This window comes from Antennarius striatus, chromosome 8 (genome assembly GCF_040054535.1).
Source record: "Antennarius striatus isolate MH-2024 chromosome 8, ASM4005453v1, whole genome shotgun sequence".
Classification (NCBI taxonomy): Eukaryota; Metazoa; Chordata; class Actinopteri; order Lophiiformes; family Antennariidae; genus Antennarius; species Antennarius striatus.
Genome location: NC_090783.1, coordinates 17,834,672 through 17,859,705, shown reverse-complemented (window position 1 = coordinate 17,859,705; position 25,034 = coordinate 17,834,672). Strand labels below are relative to the sequence as shown.

The following is a 25,034-nucleotide window of genomic DNA, read 5'->3' as shown; positions in this document are numbered from 1 at the left end:
GAAAAGCCTATTTTTGCCAGTGGGACTCTTAGTTTTCATCAAAGCACAGCTATCAGAGCCAACATCCTGTATAATGCCTGGATGATTGGAAAATGGTGTGACCACACCACCTTTGATGAATGTACTATAAATTTCTATCTCATGAAAAACAACCTATTCAAATACTTTCAAATCAGACACTGGGTGCACATGAGCTATAAAGATTTTCCACATATTCCACGAGAATCTTCACTAGAAGAACACTTATTTAGTAAAGCTTTACACCATACAAAAGGCCTTATTTCCTCCATCCCAAACAATCACCTTGCAGTTTATGTTAAAATCAGTATAAAAAGCAAATCGGATGTAGATCTTAATAGTATGATGATGATGACAATTGGAGTAATTTCCATAAATCATCACAGTATTAATCTCATCAGTCCACAGGCAAATCCAGTTCAATATTTTTAATTGAACCTATTACACTCCGCTCAAGCTACATGAGACACATCACAACACCTCTCCCCTCTGTGAAAGTACAGAAGTTCACATTTGACCTTGACCTAGTTTTGTCAAAGTTTATCTCATATTCATCCCCTTTGCTGTCTGAGTAATGTGCTTTTTGTTTCATATTTCTCTCTTCGACTGTTGCGAAGATATTTGGTGGACTAACAGGAACACACAAACTCTGACAATTACATCACCGCTTTGAAGCGGGATGTAATAAAACAAAATTTGCAGAAAATTTTAACACACTGTAAAAAAGGCTTTCGTCAAAGATTATAATAAAACCTTGTAATTTAAATAAGATAATTCTAGCGGGCCATTTTGCATGATTAAGTAAAAACTGCTCTTGCAGGCAATGATGACATCTGAGAAATTTATTAAAAAATGAGGCATACTATAAAACAGGACAGCACTGAAAAGAGTACATACATATACATTATTTGACCAAAAAACAATAATTCATAAAAAAGATATTTTTCTTTGTAGTACAAAGAAAAATATCATGATCGTATTATGTAATCATTTAATATACGTTAATATTGAAAGTTTGTCCTGCACAGATCCGACTTAATATTTAAAATTAAAAAAAAGAGGATTGTACCTCAACTGGCATTTGGCAACACTTTTATTTTCAAGGTTCCGACCGGATGTCGTTGTTCGTCCTTCTCCAGCGTTCGACGTTTCGCTACCATGACAGTGTGAACGTCGCCCTGCAAAAAAAGCAAACCGGGTCTAGTGTCCCGGTGTTCTCATCAGAATGCTGAGGATCACCGATGTCTCGTCTCGGAACGCAGAGGGAGGCGTCCGTGCCGGAGCGTCACCCGCATGTCACGTCAGGAAGCGCTCGGACACGCCCCCCTCACTGATCCCCAGCGTCGGAAGCCGCTTTCTCCTTGGATGACCTACACGTCGGTTCTTCAACGGAGCGCCTACTGTTGAGGAGGAGCCGCACGGTATGTATCAAACAAGTTAAAACGTCTCTGTTGTTGGCGACAGACGGACTCAGGAACAGCTGGTCCTGGGGAGCAAATGATATGCGATGTTCTCCATTTCGTCCCGTGTTGAAGCCACCCGTCTTTGAACAGGGACGTTACAGAATCTGTGGAGATCGCTGTTGTTCACATGATGTACACAATCACCAGAGGTCCCAGCAAACTTGTTACACAACGGAGGACGGGTTAGTGAATGGATCTGTAATCTAAAGCATGATGCAACCTAACATCAGATTTTTGTGCAATGAAAGAGAAAGTTTTGCATTTTATACAAATTATTCAGTGTGTGTGTGTGTGTGTGTGTGTGTGTGTGTGTGCAAAGATTTTAAAGGCTTAAAGTGTTAATTGAGATTGAAAACTATGAAAGTTAATTTTGTCTTTAAGGTCCCACGCAACAAATCGAGACCAAACTCAACGACGTGAAATTCAAACCAATGTCTCCACTTCCTAAGTAAGTATTATAAGACTATGTGTATGTTATGTACAATTAAAGTGACGGGTCTGTGTAGATCATTGTACTCTCTCGGTCCTTTTAACATGTCACCATGCATGAACACCAAATAACTCTTCCACTGGTGGTTGTGGTTCATTACCTTGGACTTTACCTGCTGCTAATATGCTTCAAGTGCTCCTCGGATTTATAACAAAGAAATATTATTTGATAGTTCTTCTTAACATCGTAATCATTATTTTTTGTCCTATTATGAGTACTGTTTCTACAATGTTAATGTATGCATCATAAATAGTACAATAACACTATAGTAATACTACCTATTGTAAAAAAAATTAACTGCTGTTGTTGTGGTTGCTCATCTGTGTCCCTTACTCTCTCTCTTCCCCCATAGATCAACCCCACCACCCATATACATCCCCAATTTTGTCCCTCTACATCTTTCTCACTTCAACCAGTTAAATCAGGGAGACGACCACCATGAGTTAGGATCTGTTTAAGGGTTCTGCCTGTTAAAAGGCAGTTCTTCCTCACCAATGTAACAAAGTGCTTGCTCAGAGGTGATGGTTGGGATTCTAGAGAATAAAGAGTGAAATACAGACCTGCTCTTCTTGCAGAGTAACTTGAGATCACTTTTTTGCGATTTAATACCTATTTAAATATAATTAGCATGACTTTAAATGGCTACACTTTTTTAAATGTCTTAATAACAGTTTCAAAAAGAACTGGAGGAAAGATAACTTCTTGCAGGTTTAGATTGGAATGCACCAGTATTTGCTACAAGTGGCTAATAAACTTACAGCACTAACTTTTCTGTGAGTTGTTGTAAAGCATAATGCTCATAGTAAAATGTAGTTATTTACATGCAAATTAAAAAAAGAACAACAAAATCCCACCAAATAACATAAATGTATTGCTGTATGCATGATGATCAGTCAGGAAATTGAGTTTCCAGAAGTTAAGCAGCAGCTACAATGATAGTAATTTCCTTAGTCTTGAGAGTCAACTCTTTGCACATTAATAATCCATCTAATCTCTCCAGCTCTCCGCACCCAAAGATTGTGTTCAGTCGACTGAATGGGAAACGTTTTCACAATACAGCCACGCAGAATAGTGCCAGCCCAGCCAGTGGATTCACCCCAGCACACGAAGAGAATGTCAGATTTGTGTATGAAGGTAAGGAGCAGTTCATGTCTGGCTTTGGGTCACAATGCAAGACGTCCAGGGCCAATCTGGACGTTGCTAGAGCTTTCTCTATTTCAATATGAAAGGGTCAGAGTTTCGAAAAAGGAACATATTTATTCCCGACTGAGCAGTTTTATAATAGGCTAGGTTCTGTGAATTAAAAGTTTTGGCACATGTAAAAGAAGACAAATTGGTTGTACCTGATTGACAGAATGCTTTCTTATTTTCATCTATAATAATTTACGTAATTATTTACTTTATAAACAGAAAATGAATCTGAAACTACTGTCATAATTAGTCACTTGTCTAGAAATTAAAGTTGGATATTTGTTGATTCGAGCTGCTCAAATATGAGGACCAGATAGTGTTCCTTTTTAATATAATGACAAAGCAGTCATTTTATTTGCAAATGTAGCCGCAAGAGGGCACAAGCAGTGTCTTATTGTGCCGGTCCCAAGCCCTGATAAATACAGACGGTTGTGTCAGGAAGGGCACCCAACATAAAACTTTTGCCAAATCAAAGATGCGAATCAAACCTATGACTTCCATACTGGATCGGCCGAGGCCCAGGTTAACAACAACCGCCATCGGTGCTGTTCACCTACAGGGTGCCGGTGGAAATTGGATTACTGTTGGTCGAAGAAGGAGACGAGGAAAGTGTGTTCGTAGGAAGAGAGAGAAGAGGAACGCCAAGAGTATAGGACTGACAGTATGGATGTTGAATTTTGGAACTATGACAGGAAAATGTAGAGAGTTGGTTGATATGATGCAGAGGAGGAAGGTAGATATACTGTGTGTACAGGAGACCATATGGAAAGGTAGCAAGGCTAGAAGTTTAGGAGCAGGGTTCAAGTTGTTCTATCATGGTGTAGATGGGAAGAGAAATGGAGTAGGAGTTATCTTGAAGGAGGAATTTGTTAGTAATGTCCTGGAGGTAAAAAGAGTGTCAGATAGAGTGATGAGTCTGAAGCTAGAAATAGAAGGCGTGATCTTCAATGTCGTTAGTGGGTATGCTCCACAGGTAGGATGTGAGCTGGAGGAGAAGGAGAAATTCTGGTTGGACTTTGATTAATTGATGCAGAGCATGCCTAGAAGTGAGGTCCACTGATGCAGACTTCAATGGACATGTTGGTGCAGGAAACAGAAGTGATGAGGAGGTGATGGACAGATTTGGTATCCAGGAGAGGAACGCAGGACAGATGGTAGTTGACTTTGCAAAAAGGATGGAAATGGCTATAGTGAATACTTTCTTCCAGAAGACGCAGGAACATAGGGGGATTCTGGTGGTGAGGAAGATGAAGAGGACAAAGGCAGAGCAGAGGACAAAATGGTGGAAGCTGAAAAAGGAAGAGTGTTGCATGACTTTTAGGAAGTCAGGTTAAGTAGTGGGAAAAGAATCATGGATCCAGAAACTATAATTCTCTTACTGTAGTGTTGGAGAGGAGGACATTGTCCAAACTAAGGGCCATCTTGGACAATGAGTTTCACACACTGTACAGATACGTGATGGGACAAAGGAGTACCTTCAGTAGTGGGATGACCCTTCCTAAATACACTACTAAACGCCATAGGAACTCTTTTCTGCTTTTGGCCATCTGGCTGTATAATGCCTTACTTTAACAAGCTGCAAAGGTAAAAGAAAGATGCTGTTACTTTATGTATCTGTATATACAGTATGTTGATATTTAATTCTGTCTATTTAATTACAGTATTTATCTGCTCTTTTTAATTCTGTATTATCTGCTCCTGTCTCACTTTTTTACTTTGTTCTACTGCGGAGTGACTGTGACAAAAAGCAATTTCCACTTCGGGGATTAATAAACAATTCTGATTCTGATATAAATCCAGATTCCTGTTTTCTAATTAATTCATCTTATACTGTGTTGTTTACTTCCAGCATGGCAGGAAGTGGAGCAGAAGCTCGGTGATGGGGAAGAACGGGAGTCAACTAACAGCCTGGGTCCTATTCAGTACTCTGAGAAGAATCCCAGTACTTCAATGAAGAGTAAGTATATGGTTCTTCAATGGCTTTCCCATATTTTCAAGTCCTATTCATTGTCCAGTTGAAATACTTTACTAAATACTAAATAACATTCACCTTCATATCACACAATAGTAACGTCTTAACATTTAACTCTGCACCTGCTTTTCACCACACTACACTCTAAACCAGTAATCATGTCCTACTTTTAGCTTTACTGTTAAATGTAACACAGGAATGCTGGATAACTGCTTTTATCTCACTGCAGGAGTTGCATGACAATTGTTTTTTTGTCTGGGCAATCAAATGGCAACTTTTGTCACAGTTTGGTTTAATTTTTAACTGTTTGATTTTTAAATTGAAAAACTTGGCTGTTCCAGACAAGCCAGGTGTAACAGCTCATTGTCCAGTCAAGACTGCATGTGCCTGGTTATCTCTTCTTTCTTTTTTTGAGATGAAATATTATGACAGACTCAATTAAGAATAAACAGGCAATGTCTTGCTTTATAAACTGTATTTGCCATATTTCCTTTTGTGGTTCCACCAAGATAACATCTTTGTTCTCAAGGTCTGGGATGGAATCCACTGCATGTGGTGACCATTTACTCTTTTGTCAACAAGAGGTCTAACATTTTAAGTGAACTACCTCATTATTGAATGGATGCCATCCAGTTTAGTACAGATGTTCATGTGTTTGCCACAATAAATGATCTTGCAACTTTTCATTGAAGTCGAACTTTAATTTGGGGCAGCAGTGTCTCAGCGGTAGAGCGGGTTGTCCAATGTTTCAAGATCGGCGGTTCAATTCCCGCTCCCGCCCAATCACTTCGGGGTGTCATCTGACAGGAAAAGGTGTCAGCTCACCTCCCGAGCCCTGCTGAGGCGCCCTTGGGCAAGGCGTCGTCTCCCTTACAAGTTGCTTACTGGAGGCGCACCATTAAGGAGCTGCCTGCCGCTCTACCTCCCCCTCACCTGCATGCCTACGACCCCGTGTGTGTTACAGGTCTGTACACACTATATAAGCATGAACCTACAAACCTGTGTGTAGAGTGGATTCTTCATTTCCCTTCAGGGATTAAAACAGTTAACAAAATTAAAATTTAAAACAATTAAAAATTAATTTACCCATTATTTCTGAAGCCCAACCACGTGCAAAACTAAAGCCTTGCGCATTAGCTGAAATTGTTGCATATGGAAAAAAAATGTTGAATCTACCTCTGACATTTTTCACGAGAGGAACCACAGTACCACACTCTACAGGAACACACTTCTTTTGAATTGACAGTCTGTTTTGTGACCAGCAATTGCATGCAAATAATTGTTTAATTTTCTGCTGGGCTTCACAAAATATAATTTAAGTTATCAACATCACAACAGACCCGTGCCCAACAGTCCCTGCAGGAAACCAGATGGCAGCTTTTTTTGTTGCTTGATACAAAAGGATATTACTCAGTATTTGTTATTTTCCAACACTCATGCAGAAACTCATCTGTTTAATAATAATATTCAATCCTTTAATGATCCCCTGAGGAAAATCACTTTTTTTCTTCTCTAAATAATCATACGTGTGTATACTCTATATAAAAACACACACACACTAGCAGGAACCCGTGGAAATTCCACGATAAAACAATAATACCAGACTTCATACCAAACATGAAAAGAATAAATAGCTACCTTATTCTATGGAGCAAGATAGATAGTACATAAAAATGGGAAAATTCTTATTGGTTGATAGGCTTTAACCCACTGAATGTATGGCATAGTTTTTGTATACCTCACCTTTCTTTTTCTTTGTGATTTTCCTTTTGTGCTTGGCATTCATTGGCTCTGGCTAAGTAGCACTTCTCTATTTGTGACGCAATCCTTTCCCCTCCTTCAGTCGGAGTTTTACTCAGAATTCGTCGCTGTTTGGACTCTCTGCTCAAAAACATGAGAATGGTTGGAACAGTTATGACACACTAAAATTATGTTAACTGGGAAGTCCATGTACAGTTATTTCTTCTCGTAACATAGCAGATGCCTTTCGCACACCACCCACTGCCAGTTCACACTCTGAACTTTTTGGTGCACAAGGGTCTTGAGCAGGCCACCCTCGGGTCTCCAGCCCAAGAACTAGTTGACTGAGCTACAGCTGTCCCCCTGAGCCTGTTTTTCTGCCATCACACTGAGAATATTTATATATTTTAAACCTTGTTAGAATTGTAATTTACATGGAAATAAAGCAGCTGTGACACACAAGTGTCAATTTCTAATGTTTATTTTGGAAAAACCTGTCTATGCCAGTTTCAGAATCATGTTTCTGAACCTGAAAGTGAAGGGGTGACAGAGAGCTGAACCAACTGTGGTTATTTTGTTATTGTTTTGTTTGTTTGTGACAGGGACTGACTTTTAAGCACTTAAAAAGATGAGAAGTGTGCATCTGTAAATTGCTGACCCATTGCTCGTATTGCACGTATACGCACAAGATACTTCTTGCAGTCTTACTATTATTCTACCACCATTAGCCCCAATTCTTTCTCCCCTCTGTGTTTTTTGCTCAGGCTTTGTGCCAATTGACCTGGAAGAGTGGTGGGCCCAACGCTTCCTTGCCAACATTGCCAACCTGTCATGAGTGAAACTCTGCGTTGATGCTCCACAAATGAAGGTATCACAAAGGTGGAGATGATCTGTTTCCAGGATCTGCAGGGTGAAAAAGTTGTACAAACATTGTACAACACCCCCACCCCCTGATAACCTGACTGTGAGCTCACAGTGCTGCCTTGATGTTGTGCTATGAAGGATCCGTCTCTACTTGAATGACATGGGAAAGAAGATTTTATCTTACTCAAGAAGTGTGCTTTTCTTGTACGTCACTGTTGATCTTTTAATAGAAATCTGTTATGAAGCAAAACAGTAAAGGGTTTTTCAAAAATGCTCTGCATGACTTATTATTTCCGACTTTAAATCCCTTGTTACAGATTAGGGTGAGTAAATTAGGTAGTTTAGCTTGCAAATTACAAAAAAATCTGTCCATCAATCAGGGTTTAACACTGGATCTAAGATTACCCAGACCAATGCCAGTTGGTCTTTAGTTGACAGGATGTATTAACAACCCACTAACTGTTCATGTTCACCACTTTGCCAGTGGAGTCAGACAGGGTAGGCCAATGGCAACACAACGTGATGTGATTAATTGCTTTGATTAGAAATAGAATAGGCTCCTTTTCACCTTTCATGATAGTGTTGAGACAGACATGTTTGAGTGCTCAGGTACATACATGAGAGTGATGGGCACCTATAGCCCTTGAAACCTATTATTCCACTGATGCTGGCTAGACCCAAACAAAACGACTGATATTACTTTAAAATGTGTGACTCGTCTTTAAATAAATTGTAACCACCTGCAGATATCGTTCAACTAATGTTCAGGCCATTGTGCTGCTTTATTAACCTGCCGAGATGCCAAATAGGCAAAACCAGTTATGACAAACTATCAGTATACTGTAGGAATGTAGCCAAAGTGTGAATATGAGCACATGTAACGGAGTTAGGCGACCACAGATGACCCATGGTTGTCATTATATGGCACGTATTGGGTAGACCCATGACAAGGTTGGAGGTATATCACAGTCTTGGCCTGGGAACACCTTGTGTTATGACTTTATTTGAAGGATGTGATTTTGCTACATAAATATTAATATTAAAAGTTAATAATTCATGTCAGACAGTTCATCTATGTTAAATATGTAGTTAAAAGAATATGTGTTTTATTTCATAGTATTTTTATTAGGGAAAAGGGGAATAAGTTAGGAGCTAAAAATTGAAATTGATTACTTGTTTATGGCGGTTTGATTTCAGTGACGCACTAGATGCGAAGAAGTAGAAGAAGAATCGTTGTTGTTAGCAGGCAAGCTAAGAAGACTCAGTTGTTTTGGGAGATGTCCAACCCTTGTTTGATTCAGTAAAGAAAGCCGCCTCAGTACAAGGACAGAGTCTAGTCTCGTCATTTTGTGGAGTTTAATTCATTACACCTTGGGATCCCCCAGTCAGAGCTATTGGATGTGGCCGGAGAAAGGGAAGTTTGGTGCTACCTGTTGAAGCTGCTGCCCCCACGACCCGACTCAGGATAAGCGGTAGAACATTAATGGATGGATGGATGGTCTTGGGCAGTTGAACCTGGCATCGCCATCCCTTACCAGGTTGGATGCACTTTAACATCATACCCAGGACATTAAAACGTCATTTATTTTTGAGTATTTTATCTTTCATTTATTAATGGTGGTGTGTGAATTTTATCTCAATATTGTTGTTCTTATTTGCTTTTCTGTTTATGGTGAAGATTGCCTTGTGCGCATCTCATGGCTTCCTGAATCCTTCATTCCATACACTTGAAAATATAATGGGCAAAACTTAACATCATGCATCTGTGGAAGTGAGATGGGAAAACATTCAACGTTCAATGCAATAATATAACGTGAAATATCATAGAACTTATGACAACAATCTGTGCATACAATATAATGCATGCAATGTCATGACACTCATGCAATAATTTAGGTACTACCGTAGCTCCTCCCGTCTGTCCCTCACAATTAAGTGCTGCATTGCTGAGGGTAGGATGTATGTGAGAATGCTGTTCCACTATTTTCTTATTCAGCCTTTTAACCCTGAGCTGTTGGAGTTGTAACCTCCAGTAAATAACATTCAAGTAATGTTCTTATTTTACCTGCACTTCTTCTTTGTCTTTGGTGTTCTTTTATGAGTTTATTGTAAATACTTAAAGTTTGGCACCTACTGGGACATAATTGTTAATTCCGGTCTTGTAATTACGCCGCAAAGATGGTGGAGGACAAATTGGGTGATTGTTTATGTTTAGGAGCAGAGGCGCAGAAGGAGGAATTGAGGAGACCAAATTCACATTGTCTCCGACAGGTGCTTTCGTTTTTGAATATTAGAAGTAAATTTGGTTCTTTCAGTTATTTTATTTTGTTCACAGGTTCGTTTTTGATGTGTTGAATACTATTTTCCACCTTTTTTGAAATGTATTATATTGTGTCAACTGTTTTCAAAATAATTTATGTTGACTCCTTCAGATACGTTTTTTCAATAGGTTAAATACAAGTTCTGTTATTCAATATATTCATATGTATTTGAGAACTGGTGTTTGCCTAGATTTTTTCCTCCCTTCATAAAAATGATTTAAAACTGTATTTTGGTTCACTTGTGTTGTCTGTGACATATTTAAATGAGTTTGATCTGAAACATTTTAAGTGCGACAATCATGCAAAAAAAAAAAAAATCATGGCGGGGAAACTTTTTCACACCACTGTATCTTTGATTATCTTGTGTAACACCTGTACCAAAGCGTGAAGACCAGTGAAAATTTGGATAGCAGATATTTTTATCTGACATAAATGCTAAAACTAGTAGTAATTTCATATTTTTAAGAAAATGTTCCCTAGGTTGCAAGGTGATTTTTTTGCAAGCGCTCCAAAGGGTCATAAACGCTGGCCAGAGTATCATCGGCAGCCCCCTCTACACCTTGTCTAACTCCTGCAGTCTCTAGGGCGCCCACAGCATCCTGGAAGATCTGTCCCACCTCGCATAGTCACTTCCAACTTGTGCGCTCGGGTAGACTCTACATACAGCAGGGTGCAGGGACAAAAGGACTGAGGGAAAGTTCTATTCCAGAGCCATAACTGTGCTCAACTGGTCCCGAATCCTTCACTCACATCTTTGAAAGTATAATGCGCAATGCTTAACATTCATGCATCTGTGGAAGTGAGATGGAAAAACATTCAACATTCAATGCAAAAATATAATGTGAAATATCATACATTTCATGAAAAGTCATTCAATAATTTAGTTGCAGCATACGATGTCCAATATATACATTCATGTAATAATTTGCGAGATACTCTGTAATAACACTTGACATACAGAATTTACTTTTATTTTATATTCCACATGCCCCTTGCGTGGGTGTCATCTCATGTGACACCACTACAGGTATACCTCTTCGGATTTCTTACACTACTTTTGAGTGTGTGTGTCTGTATGTGTGCCTTTTAGCTATTTAGTGTCTCAGCACGTTTATTGTATCTTTTTATCTTATATTGAAATTGGAACTTAGGAATCCTCATACAATTTTATTGTTCATTGAACGTATTCTCAGCAACAGTGACAAAGTCCAAGGCCATGTCCACACATAGCCGGGTATTTTTAAAAATGAGTATTTTCTCCGCTTAAAAAAATAAAACTTTATGACTCCAATGAAGAAAAAAACAGAGGAACAAATATTCAAGTGTCAAGCATGTTTGTCAGCATCGCGGTTATACGTCAGAAAATAGCCGACCTTCGTCTGTGCGCCACGTGAAGCAGCAGCACTTATGCTTTAACTACGTCCATTCCACACGCAAACGCATACCCGACGTTTTCTAAAATCGTCACTCTGGCCGGTGTTTTCAAAAACCATTGACTTGTGACGGAGATATGTGTTGTTTTTAAAAAATGCCAGGTTCCGTGTGGACATGGGCACAGTCTGGTAGTATGACGAAGAGCAATGTTGGACTGACTAGTAACCCATTCAATGTGAAACCCTATTCCAAAGCCAGCTGGGAAAAACATTGAATACAGTAGTTGAAATTTATTGTTGGGCGACCTCCTAAAGTCCTTTTCTGACAATAACTACATTCATTTTCTGATGATTTTGTTTCTTTCCTAGATTCATTGGTGATTTGTTTTGAACTTAGGTGACTAGAAACTCTTCTCAGAGATAAGCAACATTTACATGTTTTATTTTCAGTGCTCCAAATATTTCATTTGACATAAAAATTCAAAATGTACTTATAAAATTTCAAAGAAAATCATTAAAATAAATCTCTTTTTATACTATTGTTCTAAAAAGTTTTCAGTCTTTAAAAAACTTTCTTGCAGCATTCAATGGATTGCTGTGACACTGCTTTCCTTGCATCTTTTACTTTCATTCACCGCCTTTGCTCCTCTGCCCATCTTCTTTCCTCGCCTGCATCCGGGTGCAGAGTGGCTCGGTTTGGCAGTGGTAAAAGTAATGCACTGGGAGTCCAGAAAATCCATCAACTTGGCAGAACTCAAGCGGATTCCGGATGCCTTAAGTCGCTTGTGGAGCTGGGACAGAACCAAAGGCTGGTACTGGAGGATTTGAGTGTACAGTTCTGGATCAGACAGAATGAAGGACTGCACAGCACGGAGGCATGTCCTTTTCTGGGAGGGAGTGACGTCACTTTCTGATTCGTCATCAGAGGAGTGGCACAGCTCAGGGTTGGACCTGCTGAGAGAGAATCAGGGGGTCAGATCCATAAGTTGTATTTATGGACGTTATTTTAAGCAGCAAGAAACATTTATGTGGCAATAAATTATAGAACAACTACAATGAAAGAGACTGGCATGAGTGTTATATTATTTTGTAGAGATTTTCAGCTCTGTGCTATTGCTGCAAAAACATTTACAATTAAAAACATTTTTCAGCTCATGATACGACAAGATTCTATTGAATTAATGAATGACTGTTCCATATGGGGCTGAAATCTATTACTTTCATTCCATATTCATTACTCTGACATTCTTTGTCAAAATATTGTGGAAAAAAAAAGCAATTACAATTTTGAATTGAAAGAAACATGGTACCTTTCAGATTCTTCAATTGTTCCACTTGAAACGGTGTCAAAGGACTGTGAGGCAGATTGATTGCCTTCCTCCTTGTCTTTTAGAGGGGATGTGAAAGCTGGCGCAATGGGATCTTTAAGCTTCATTGTCTGAGCACAGAAGTGTGGCTTCTTGCCAGCGATTACCAAATTAGTGGGTTGGAGCGTCATCTTGGCTGTGCAGCCTGCAGATGAGGTCCCATCATCAGAATCCGAACTCTCCAGCTGGTGGGTGTACTGATGAATCTCCTTCAATTTAAGGATCATCTGGCGCTTTGCCAAAGGCCGAACACCGAATCTGTACAAAAAAGAAAGCAAATTGTTTTTGTGATGGACAGAGGAACTTACAGTTGAATTGGTGGAGAAAACCCAATGACAGAAAACTGAACCAGACAGGCATGGTTGAGTGACATTGAAGGTGTTAATTTGATCACCCTCTTCACCCTCTCTTCAAGCTGGGGCATGGGGTAGACAATCCTGACTGACCTGCTGAGTTTGTTCTTGAGTTCTGGCGTGTCCATGTCAGAGTAGTGGGGCATAGGAGTGATGGGCACCAATGTACGCCTTTTTGTGTGAGATGATGCTGATGAGACACAATCATAAAGACAGTGTCTGTGTTCACCACTGGATTTGTGCACGGGAGCTTCATAAATAAAAAATAAAAATATGCAGTAAAATCAAAAGTTTAGACTTTGCTACTGTTTAAACTGATCCAAACCAAACTGTTTTAAAATATGAAAAGACAAATTCAGAGACACATTCAAATTCAGTCAGATACCATCACATACTGCTGATGACATTATTATATTGCATGACGTTAGCAGTGGTGAAGTGTTAAACTTAGTTTAGGCTGATATATTTACATTTTTTCAGAAAACTTTTGCAAGAAAAAAAAAAGAAAAACTTCTTGTTTTACCCAACTATTTGTTAAAGCTAAGAAATTACATTTCAATAACCCAAAACAAATATGGAATGAGAAATTTTGTAGTTTTATTTATGAGGGTAGCCAGTGTGGTGAGCACTGAAGGTGGTAAGTTCAGCTATTCCACACTCTGAGATGGAAGTTTGTGATTTGTCAAACAGCACACTACTCACCAGGTGTTTTGAGCTGAGCAGAAGGATTCAACCTTTGCGAAAGAGGGAGAGTTTGAGTCTCCACCTCCTCAACCTCCTCTTCTTCCCAGGCGTCCCATATTTTCGAGTCCAGGAGGCTTTTGCTGTCCTCTGGAGTGTTCTGAGTTGTCAGATCAGGTGATACTAGCCTGGATGGTTGTAAACTGTGGACTTTGGGTGTAGAGGAGTCAGCCACAGGGCACAAGCTATTCAATAAAGGGATACTGTCACCAGGTGGTGAAGGCTGGAAGCCTACAGAGGAACAAAGCATGTCTGTCTGTTGCTGAGACAGACTTAGCTCCTGCTCATCCTTCAGGTTGGCATCTAAACAGACATCAAGGGCCCATGAGTCATTGAAAGCTATGGGGGGGTCATCCCTGGTCATGAAACTATGCCTGACATCATGTTCTGTCAGTCTGGTTTCTTCTGCTGCTTCTGACTGCCCCAATTCATCAGTGATGTCGCTCCTTACTGGATTAGACCCTGTGTTGTCGCAACTGCTGAACTCTGATTGTCCACTTCGATGAGAGGAGTCACTGTGCCTTTGTGATATTTTAATACCTCTGTTCGAGTAAGAAACTGATTGATCTGAAGGGTCAGACAGCAGGGAAAGATGAAAACTCCCCAACTCTGTTCTCTCTGGGCTGGTCTCAGTTGGTACCTTATCCCTCCCTTGTCTTGTCCTGCGCTTATCAAGGTTACTGTTGAGCATGGAGGTGGCAAGAGGAGCGGGGGACAAGTGGAGCTCAGTATGCAGGGGAGTGCTGCTGCAAGGCTGGGCCTGTATGTAACAAGGGGTGACCTCCTTAGAGGAAGTAGAACTTGACAGGTGTGGGAACTTTGACTGGCTTGTGGTTAGTGTATTAATTTGTTTAACTTCAGCCACATCACAGCTATTGGTTACTGTTGGGCAAAAACTTAGATCAAAGCTGGAGGAACAAGAAACCGTTTCCTGCAATTTAATTCTGGGAATGCAGTCTTCTGTTGGTTTGATTTGGGACGGATCTGTGGTTGAACTGTGTGAGGTCTGAAGTCTGTTGAGTGGTAAAGGAGGAGATAAAACAGAGAGTGACGGTTGTAAATCATCACCTTGAGGGAAGAGCTTCGTCCTACACATCCTGCTTCTCGTCTGAGTTGAACTGGTTGTGGTGCTTTGCCCATGTTGGAGTGGTGTGTTTGGAATCAGCCAGGAAAGCTCTGGAGAACATTCCAAAGTACTCTGATTACATGTTTGAATTTGTGCAAATGGAGTTTCAGGACTAAACTCTAAGTTGCTGGAACTATTGTCATGGGAGGATTTATTAGGTTTCGGGACAGGTTGAGTTTTGATCTGGGTTTGCCTTTGAAGGTTCTTGACAGTTTGTGGAGAATGATGTGAAGGACTGTGGCAACAAAGTAGAACATCAGTCTCATCACTTGAATCAGACAAAACTATGAGCTCAGGTTCTTTCTTTATTTGCTGTGATTCAGGAGAATGAGGACCTTGGCATTCTGACATAAAAGGAAGACCTTTAGACATGTCCAAGGTAGCAGTACCTTGACCCACGGACAGACCTGCAGCAGGCAGGCTGGATGCAGGTGGGAGACTGACGGAAAGGTCATCAATTGCACTTGCTGAAGAATGATTTAAGGATTTGTTAGACAGTTTAGATGAAGGTGTTTGAGTTGAGTGATGATTTTGCAATTTAGGGATATACATCTTTGGCTGGCCAGAGGTAGAGTGGAGCAACGAGGCCTCTCCATCCTCACAGTTCTGAATTTTTTTTACAAGGAAGCTTGTGGAGCTGCTTCTTGACTCTGTCAGTGTTGTGAACACTTCTTTTCCACCTTCATCTTCAACCAAATCATCATCCTCTTTCTCTTCTCCTTTCTTTTTCTGTGTGGCAGAAAACTCATAGATCTCTTCCAGTTCTTCTTCGTTCACGTTTTCTTCACATATCTCCGTTTCATCTGTTGTGAATTCATTTGTGTGACAATCTTTTTCAAAAGCTTTTCTTTCATCTACATCTGTGCTCTCATCTTCGTTCCACATGGAGATCAGGAGCGCCATAAACTCCTGGTCTGTTTGGTTGGTAACATTGTCTTCCTGGTTCAGGTAGGTTTCCTCATCTCCAAAAGTTGATGCATAATTTTGGCTACAAAGCTGCTGAAGTTCCTGCAAGTCAAACCTTCATAAAGACAAAAAAGAGAACCTTCAGTCACTACAGCTTAACAGGAAAACTATCCGTGTGGGATAATCAATCAGACGGTTATTTCCTCTGCATTATCTATCATACAGATCAAAGATCAAAGCTAGTGCTCTGACCTACTTTCATAGATCAAAACGCTAGCTTTGATCTATGGTCTACTCACGCTGGCCTTCTCCCTCGTCTTTGTATCTTATCGGGTTCCTGACTGTACAAAAGTTTAAATTTGACCTTGACCTAGTTTTCTCAATGTCAAGGTCACCATCTCATTTTCAACCACTTTGCCGCCCGAGCAATGTGTTTTTTGTTTCATCTTTCTATTTGCAACGGTTGGAAGATATTTGGTGGACGGACGGATGAACGAACATTGACAATTATAATACATCACTGCTTTGAAGCGGGATGTAATGACAATATTGTGACACATTGTGATATAAAGGAATGCTGGGTGATGGCATCAGACCTGAAGTCATAAGTTGTAAAAAAAAAAAAATGCAGTCCAGGTGATCACTTATGTGATAACTAATGAAGTATGAGTAAGGTTAGGATATGAGTGTAAGATGCACTATTTTCTTTTATAGCAACCAAAATGTGGTAAGGAAGAGAAACTGTTGGCAACCAAAGTTGTTTAAATCAATCCACTGTATGTTTAAAGTCCAGTGGATTGATTTAAACAACTTTGGATAACCATGACCTGGATAAATGAGAACCTACATAGTCAAACTATTGGGCAGTTTTGGCTCAATGGTCAAACAGAAAAATATATTATCCCAGACCAATCAGAACAAACAAAAATGCCAACTACAATTATATAACCCATCTAAATTGGCTTGCCCTGGAATATATTCTTGTCTGACCGTACACTGTATACCAACCTGCATGCAAGCTCCAGGACATGAGGCAGCAAGGATGCAGGGATCGAGCAACTGGCTGTGTAGAGATAGTGCAGAAAAGCAAGCACTGCCTGTGCTGGTACTTCACTGATCAACACCCTCTGGGCTGCATGCATTCCATCCTCCTGCACCCCAAAACCACATTCATGTACCTGTGGGGAACAAAGAAACGATGGTGAGGAGTTAAAATGCAAGCAGGGATAAAACAGTGATGAAAATAAATTATCACAACCTAATCATTTATCCAAATTAAAAAATAATCCTTCTTCTATCAAACAAGGTTTTAGACATTAACCAAAATTCATCAACCAATATATATATGTATGTGTATGTATATGTGTATATATATATATATATATATATATATATATATAAATAACATAACATTCCACTCGGAGTGGGATGCCAGTGCATCCCAGTCAGCTGGGATAGGCTCCATTACCCCGTGACAGCAGATGAAGTGGGTATTTGATGATGAATGAATTGCTTTTATTGACATGTTACATAATAACATAAGGGGTGACCAATTCAAGATCAGCATTAACATAAGTATGGAGTGTGAACTGGTAGCTGGAGAGGTACCAGTTCATCTCCTGAGCACTGTCGCCCTTCAGGAAGGCACCAAACTCCACAAGCTCCCTAGGGCTCTGCTACTTGGCTTTCCTTCACTATCTCCCTCACTTAAATTGCATATTGTACAGGACATTTGTGTCTGTTGTGTACATTTTCTGTTTTCCATGTAAAAATATACTGAGCAAAAAAAAAAATTCCCCTCTGAGGGATTAATAATCTTCTTAATGTCCCAACTTTTTTTAAAAAAAGTGATATCAGTCCAGGTCCACGACTCACTGACAAAAACAGATGTTTTTAAAAAAATGATATCCACTAGGAAGATTTTGCTCAACCCTGAAACTGCACTACTGAAATACTATACAACTGTCAATGAAAGCTGAACTTCAGATAGAAATCAGTGTACAGTGCGCCCTTGTTCTTTGCAGTTAATGTGTTTCAGGAACCACATGTAATTAATGAATTCTGCAATAGAGCAATAAACTATTTATCTTATTATTTACGGTAATTTAAACGTTTATGAACCCTCCCCATACTGATATTAAACCACCTTCTATCTGTATTACCTTTTCCCACACTCTTATCGACTGTTTAAAGCACTTTTGTGTCTCACGTAAGTCCCAGACTCACGGAACCGAGTGCACTTCCAGATGCCGTCAGCCAATAGAATGCGCGTACGGTATCACGTGACTGCCTACCAAAAATCTGCAATGAGGTGAAGTCGCTAGCGTTAATGCGCAAATGTGTGAGGATGCACAGTATTCTGCTTTAGTTTTCATTTTACCATTTCCGCCAGCAGAGGGCAGCGAGCATAAACCATGAAGGAATGAGCAAAGTAGACCTCTCCAGTGTCCACCTGGAGCTGCACATCACACAACTGAGGGTTGTTCACCATGCTGCTCAGATCTGATGCAAGTCTGGACAGCGCCACCTATAGGACACATTAACACCAAAAAAGACTTGACATACTTCATGGTCTCAGCATGGGAAGCCTATTGTTGAGTTGTTATTGCATATGCAAAAAAAAATTACAAATCAATCCTTGAAAACCAAAGTTGAAAGGCTTGGTAACAAGTTAGTGAATTATAATTATATGAAATCCCCTTACCCTCCAGACACGTCATGCTGTAGTTTAATTTCCAATTACATTTTATTAGATCAAATAGACTATAGTTATTCTGGAGAAAAGTGTGCTAACATATCATAAGATGTATCAGACAGTTCCGTGATCCAGGCAAAACTGTGATGACAACTGGTCTTACCGATGGGTGGCGTAAATGGTCATTCACTGCTCGCTTATCAGTCTGTCTTGTTTCGGGGTTGGTGTTGACTGAGGGAATGAACGAGTTCTTTGGAAGGAACTTGCTCACACAGAGGTCAGCTTGCTTCTGTGACTTGTCCCGTACAAAGCTGTTCAGCTCGAGGTCTGGGACCAAACTGGTGTTCTGCTCTGTGGGAACAAAGACAATTAGGACCCAAACTGATGACAAATAAGAAAGCTGCTCCTATGGTTACAATAGTGCAGGAATCAAAAGCTTAAAAACAATAAATATATAACAAATAAATAAACTCTGGATGAAAATAATTTTCATCCAGAGTTTATCCTCCCCAAATTTCAACACCTTTGTGTCTTCTGCAAGAAGAAGAGACTGAGAATAAAACAATGACGAAAAATTATCAATACAATTTAACCCTCCAGTTTCCCTCCAAGTACAAACATTTAGGTAAGATTTTTCAGTAAGAAAAACAAAAAAGTGCTTCAAGATGAAATAAAGAGTTAGAAATTGCAAGACATTGTTTTTACAAAGAAAAGCTCTCAAGAGTGCATAACTCTACCAACACCTTTGTCAACTCCAGTAACCAGGAAAAATTTTCCATTCCAATGAGTAATAAAAACTTATTATAAAAGCATATAAGCTAAAAAGCTAAAAAAATTCCATACTATTATACAAAATAAGTGTTACAGCAAAACTGCCATAATTTGAAAGAACAAATGTTCCATTGAAATTATTAAATACATGTACATTTAATGCTTGAATAGCAAAACAATAATTAGAAAAATCAGAAATAAATAGAATAATTTTTTTTTTAAAAGTAAAATAATACCGCGCAAAAAACTCAAGAACACCTGTTAATATTTTCAACCTCCATTCAATTGGACCTGTAACTGCAGTTTAGACAGGTAAACAACTTCTTCTCTGTCTATGTATTTAAAATGCATATTAAGTATTGCAAAATACTCAGAAAACGTATTTAACATTACAATCCACTTTTAAACATGTGTTACCTTTGTCAGGCCTTGAATCAGTGTAGGCACACTGAGAGAGTGTCATGCTATGGTCAGCTAGCTCCATCGGGTGCCGGAGTGTCTGGCTCTTCAGTGGAAGCTGTGCTGTCCCTGGAGTAGATGCCACATTTTGTAATGTGGATGCCATGGTTCCTACGACAAGGGTTCCTTCACTTGTTGACTGAACAGGTTCATGTTTGTCGTTTGCGTATGTGAACGAATCACTCTAGAAGTGGAGGGACAGTAGTAATAAATGCAGTGTGATCAATTTGAAATTTGGGTCAAATACAAAACTGCACCCAGTGAGTGAGTGAATACAGCAATCAAAGACTTAATTTTTCATTAAGTATCCATTCTATAACCACATCTGTCAAAATTCTTTATTTTTTTTATCAATTTTTTTTCTCTCAATGAAAAGAATTATATAGTATAGTGATATCCATTAAAAAATTAATTTTATACAGAATTACTGCCAACTTTCTAACCATCGGGATAAAACACGGTGACCACTGTCCACACAATCACATAGTTTTCCTCTATGGCAAGTATCTGTCAAGCATAAAGATCCTTGCTCTTGGTTTTGTAAAAGAGAGATACGGTATTACAGGAATAATAATTCCAAGGGAATTTGACTGAATCCAAGAAAACCATTGGTAGTCGTTGACACATTACAGAACACAACATCTGCATTTCAGTTTTAAGCCTGATTAATGTTAATTTGTCAATTTTATTTCTAGCTACCAGATACTGCGTGCTTGTTCTATTTGGAATTTGATTAAAACACTTTTTAACACTTAATCTAATTTGAATTCAGAATAAGAAGCACAAATAATATAACAAAGTCTCTCTCACTGTTGCTGATTTCCAAGGAGCGATGAACTCCCTCAGTTCTGGGGTGTAGAAATCAGACTGACAGGTGGAACCTTCATCCATTAGTGTGCTTTTCTGCCAGAGGGGGGCAAATCCACTCCAACCAGGCAGACTGCTGGTGCAGCGGGTTGGGGTAGGAGGAGAGGGGGACCGGCTGATTACAAGAAGAGCAGAAACACGTTCCTGCAGCTTTGTCAGAGCTGTCTCAGCATTCTGAACAAGGAGGAAAGGAGGAGGTCGGAAGATGGCTTGCCTTTTCCTCTTCCCACATCCCTTATCTGCAAAATTGTGGTTATCATTCTATGAGTAGGGATCTTTGACTGAGCTGCTTTTGTCACAAGAGGCAGCAGAAGCTGCTGTACAGAGGAAAAATAACTTAACACTTATAGTAATTTTACAAAGTTGCGTATGAGTGATAACATACCTGTTTTTTGCAAGAGTGAGAGAGAAGATTCCCAGATATGTACGTAAATACTCATTAAAAACACACTTGATATAAAACACTGATAATAGAATGAAGTTAAAATACCTGCAGCTGGCCTCCACTTCAACGCTGCATTAGCCTCTTTCTGTACAGGTCTCTCCGGCTCTCTCTCTTGTTCTAGCATGGAGGAAGACAGAGCCAGGGCTACCATAGTGTCTTCATCCAAGGGCTCAGCCTTCTTTTTGGGCTTCTTCTGTGAAGGGTTGGCTGGTCTCTTTCTTTTAGCACTTCCAATCTCTGTACTAAAGAGAACAACAGAATGACTAGGCCTCACATTAGTATACTACTGCATATACTGCCAGATAATCTAATGTTATTATGTGGTAACAGATTCACATTTAACTCATTCGCTGCCAGCGCTTCAAAGGTAATGATCTCCGTTGGTGGACTGTCAGATGCTCTAGGCATTTATCGGTGTTTTTTTTCTTTTCTGTTCTTGATCAATTGCAAAAATGCTTCATTCAAAGCGACACCGTGTTGGCTTGTAGGTGCAAACTTTGTTGCATCATAAACTGCCACAACCTGTCTTAATCTGATTTGCGATGCTATGTTCCGTAGCTAAATTCCATGACTAGAAGCCTGATTTTCACAGTCAAAGCTCCTCCAGACTGTTGAAAAATGTAATTGAGGTCTACAAATTCCATTGGCAGTGAGTTATATTGTCTTTGTCCACAAATCTAATAAAATGATGTGGAGAAACCCATCATTGTGTGGATGATAATAACCAAATTTAGAACATATACAAACATATACAAAATTGTCCTGGATGAGAGATAAAAGGCACTTTGTGGTTAGACTCACAGTGTGTTTGTGTTCTTAGTCTCATCAGCCTGTCTTTGTAAAGCCTGCAGCAGCACAGCTGGAGTCACACCCATGTCTGAAGAACATCTCTTCAGGTGAGTCAAGCGACTCTTTTGGGATTTGAAGTTCTTGCCACATATTGGACAGTCAGGGACACGAGGTGGAGGGGGAGGAGGAGGAAGAAGAGCGGGAGCTGAGGCACTTTTTTCACTGTGATCCAAACATCTGCAAAGACAAGTCAATCTCACTCTCAGTTAAGTAACTGCAGTCAAGATATTTCAGTTTTGTTGATCCAAATCACATATGAGCATCATGTAAAAACCTGTTGAGGTGCTGTAATCGCCCATCGGAGGTCATGTGTGACAGGTTTCTGTGGCAGATATGACAGAAGAAGAGGCCTTCATCCTCCAGGTCCGCTGTCTGGACTTGTGCTGCTTCCCTGTTTAGCTCCTGCTGCAGCTGCAAGGCCAGAGCCTCGTCACTGTCCTCTGGTTCTGGGCTGATGTCTGCGCTGAAAGACTCTAGAGTATTCGGGTACAGTACAGAGTCCGTTATTGAACCCTCTCAGTAACATTCACACAGTCTTTCACATACCAAGGGCACAATGACAAATGACTCAGCGGGAGCGGGAATCGAACCGCCGATCGTGAATCATTGGACGACCTGCTCTACCACTGAGCCACTGCCGCCCCTAATATGAGGTTTGTGGCCATGGAAGTGATTGGAACACGTAGATTCAATAGTGTTGATAGCAAACCAAAGACTTTTTTCAATACAATCTAATTGTATAAGGTCACCTGATCACTGCTACTGACTTAGATTCAGTAAAATAGTGACTTAGGTTAGTAATCTACAGGCATTTATCCACTTATATACCAATCAACAACAGTATTATGACCACCTGACAAATACTGTGTAGGTTCCGTTTTTGCTGCCAAAACAGACTTGACCTGTTAAGGCATGGACCTCTTGAGACCTCTAAGGGTTTGCTGTCTTATCCACCACCAAGTCTTTTGACGCAGGCGCTTTAAATTGACGTAGATGTTAATGATTCAAACTCAATGCTGTGTTTGTCACACCTTAACTGAAATATTTTTGCTTTGTGTGCATTATCCTGTTAAAAGAGGCCACTGCCATCAGGGAATACCATGAAAGAATTCACATGGTGTGCAACAACTACGTAGGTGGTACATGTCAAAATAGAATCTCCATCAGGGGTTTCCAAACAGATTTTAAAATGTGAACGAGACCATTCCTCTCTTGCATTATTTGCATCAATATTGCTGAGTTTGGCTGTACTTTTAAAATATATATATTCTTCATGAAATGGTTGAAACAAATGATATACTGAAAAGGAATCCCTGAGCTAACAAATTCATTTGATAGTAACTATGACAGTATTCGTTATATTTAACTGGAGTTAGTTTTTTTGAGACAGACAACAAAAAAGAATAAATATCATACCATATCAATACCAAATATCATTACAATGTCTGTTTTGCTAGTATATTCTTATTACTATAATATCAAAACTGTAAAGTAAAAAGAAAGACAATGTTCAGATTGACGCGACATCAGCCAGCTGTACTGCATAACATTACAAAGAGAACAAATCACAGTCCCCACAGAAAAAAGAAAAAAAACTATATTCTCACTGTTCACTGGGCAGTAAATCTACACACTAAAATCAGTACCAAGGCAGTATCATCTCACCTTGTCTCTGTATCAGGTGTGATGAAGGATCGCTGTCATCCTCAGGGTTTTGAGCCAGGCTCCTTTCTGTGTGCAACAACCTCTGTGGGGAGGATCTCCTGAACTGTTGCATTTTGAGAAGAACTTTGTCTTTTGCCATCAAACTTTGCTCAGCTCTCAGTCCTGCTGACGACCAGGCCTCCGCTGAATCAAACCCAGTCCCCTCACAGACCACAGGCTGCTCTGCATCTCTGCAAAGAGGCTGTGTTCCAGCACACTTGGACCGACGAGCTTCTTTACTTCTCCCCCTCTTGACTCCATCACCTGCCTGACAGGACTGGTGCTCCGTCTTCTTTGACTGTCTGGGCTCAAGGGGTTTCTTGCGATTTCGTTTTAGCAGCTTCGAGCGGAGATCGACGAAATCTAGAGCCGAGTCATCCATGGTGACGTCTCACTTACTAAAATGCCAAACCCATATGACCCAGAGGTAACGTTCTGCCTGAAAATACGACCATCTTAGTGGTGTTAAGCCTTGCTTTTACGATAGCTAACTTTGCTCAAGCACCTCGTAAACTACGTGTTAGCAATCCTGAAAGCTCTGTCAATGCTGCACTCCAAAAGAACAGTACCTGCCATTCAAAAGAAACATGCGTTTGCAAAACCGGGTTCGACTGAAACACTTTATTTGTGAGTAATATTTGTAAGAGTTGGTAGTGAAACTATCAGTAACGCCAGACAACAAGCAGTGAGCCCACTGTAGTTGGTCATGCTAACATTTTTGACTCACCCAGGCGCGAAGATTTAGGTCGAGCTTTCAGTGTCATTTATGCACGTCTAGAAGTCTGATGCAGTAGATACTCGTGTATTTTACTTAAATGTAACGTTGTATGTGAATTGTAAAAGAACTAGGGATGGCCGGATTGACAGACGCATTGATGATCACCTTTCCTCTGTGAAACAGAGCGGTTCGGCACTAGGTTCCGTTCGGGGGGCGTGTCAAATGTCGCTGGTTGATGACGTCACACGCGCCGAAATGCATCGTTTGGTCGAACCACCGGTTCACAACTCACCCGACGTCATTCATTTGTTTCAGAATCGGAATCAGTTCTGTTGCCCTGTCTGAGTCGAGTTCATGTCCTCTTTCACTACATCCATAAACCTCCTCTTTGGTCTTCCTGTAGGCCTCCTGCCTGGCAGTTCAAAACTCAGCATCCTTCTACCAATATATTCACTATCTCCCAGAGAGAACAGTGACTGTCTCTAGACCAGTGACGTGTGGTGAGGTTCATGGCTGGTGAGGCCCTGATTTTATAATAAGATTTACAAAAATATGAACCTACAGTTTATCTTATTCATCATTTTATTAGCAACATGTCATT

At 40.0% G+C, this 25,034-nt stretch overlaps 2 protein-coding genes across 7 annotated transcripts; one reads left to right on the top strand and one right to left on the bottom strand.

Moving 5' to 3' along the window:
* Window positions 1-1,141: 1,141 nt before the first annotated feature.
* On the top strand, window positions 1,142-9,117 carry mcrip2 (MAPK regulated corepressor interacting protein 2). 2 transcript variants are annotated; one of them, XM_068321490.1, is made up of 7 exons: window positions 1,142-1,439; window positions 1,572-1,663; window positions 1,863-1,929; window positions 2,972-3,105; window positions 5,012-5,119; window positions 7,639-7,742; window positions 8,936-9,117. In XM_068321490.1, exons 2-6 carry the CDS (start codon window positions 1,609-1,611, stop codon window positions 7,707-7,709), a joined length of 435 nt encoding a protein of 144 aa, XP_068177591.1. In that variant the 5' UTR covers window positions 1,142-1,439; window positions 1,572-1,608; the 3' UTR covers window positions 7,710-7,742; window positions 8,936-9,117. The 2 variants fall into 2 exon arrangements, with proteins under 2 accessions (XP_068177591.1, XP_068177590.1); XM_068321489.1 differs by lacking the exon at window positions 8,936-9,117 and having other exon boundaries at window positions 7,639-8,914.
* A 1,883-nt stretch (window positions 9,118-11,000) lies between these two features.
* slx4 (SLX4 structure-specific endonuclease subunit homolog (S. cerevisiae)) lies at window positions 11,001-24,634 on the bottom strand. 5 transcript variants are annotated; one of them, XM_068322630.1, is made up of 14 exons: window positions 24,443-24,634; window positions 23,677-24,284; window positions 22,286-22,484; window positions 21,964-22,188; window positions 21,208-21,404; window positions 20,661-20,956; window positions 19,809-20,034; window positions 18,784-18,971; window positions 18,306-18,452; window positions 16,934-17,103; window positions 13,855-16,040; window positions 13,246-13,402; window positions 12,743-13,057; window positions 11,001-12,386 (listed from the first exon to the last, which is right to left on the bottom strand). In XM_068322630.1, exons 2-14 carry the CDS (start codon window positions 24,095-24,097, stop codon window positions 12,017-12,019), a joined length of 5,097 nt encoding a protein of 1,698 aa, XP_068178731.1. In that variant the 5' UTR covers window positions 24,098-24,284; window positions 24,443-24,634; the 3' UTR covers window positions 11,001-12,016. The 5 variants fall into 5 exon arrangements, with proteins under 5 accessions (XP_068178731.1, XP_068178730.1, XP_068178732.1 ...); XM_068322629.1 differs by having other exon boundaries at window positions 23,677-24,634; XM_068322631.1 differs by having other exon boundaries at window positions 11,001-12,383; window positions 23,677-24,634.
* Between the last annotated feature and the right edge of the window lie 400 nt (window positions 24,635-25,034).

Coding starts and splice junctions, on each gene's coding strand:
- mcrip2 (XM_068321490.1), top strand. CDS start 1,609: ATGATGTACACAATCACCAGAGGTCCCAGCAAACTTGTTACACAACGG. Junction 1,664..1,862: donor TGTTACACAACGGAGGACGG/GTTAGTGAATGG, acceptor TTTGTCTTTAAG/GTCCCACGCAACAAATCGAG. Junction 1,930..2,971: donor CCAATGTCTCCACTTCCTAA/GTAAGTATTATA, acceptor TAATCTCTCCAG/CTCTCCGCACCCAAAGATTG.
- slx4 (XM_068322629.1), bottom strand. CDS start 24,097: ATGGATGACTCGGCTCTAGATTTCGTCGATCTCCGCTCGAAGCTGCTA. Junction 16,041..16,933: donor GTCCTGGAGCTTGCATGCAG/GTTGGTATACAG, acceptor GTCTTTATGAAG/GTTTGACTTGCAGGAACTTC. Junction 13,403..13,854: donor TGCTCAGCTCAAAACACCTG/GTGAGTAGTGTG, acceptor TTATTTATGAAG/CTCCCGTGCACAAATCCAGT.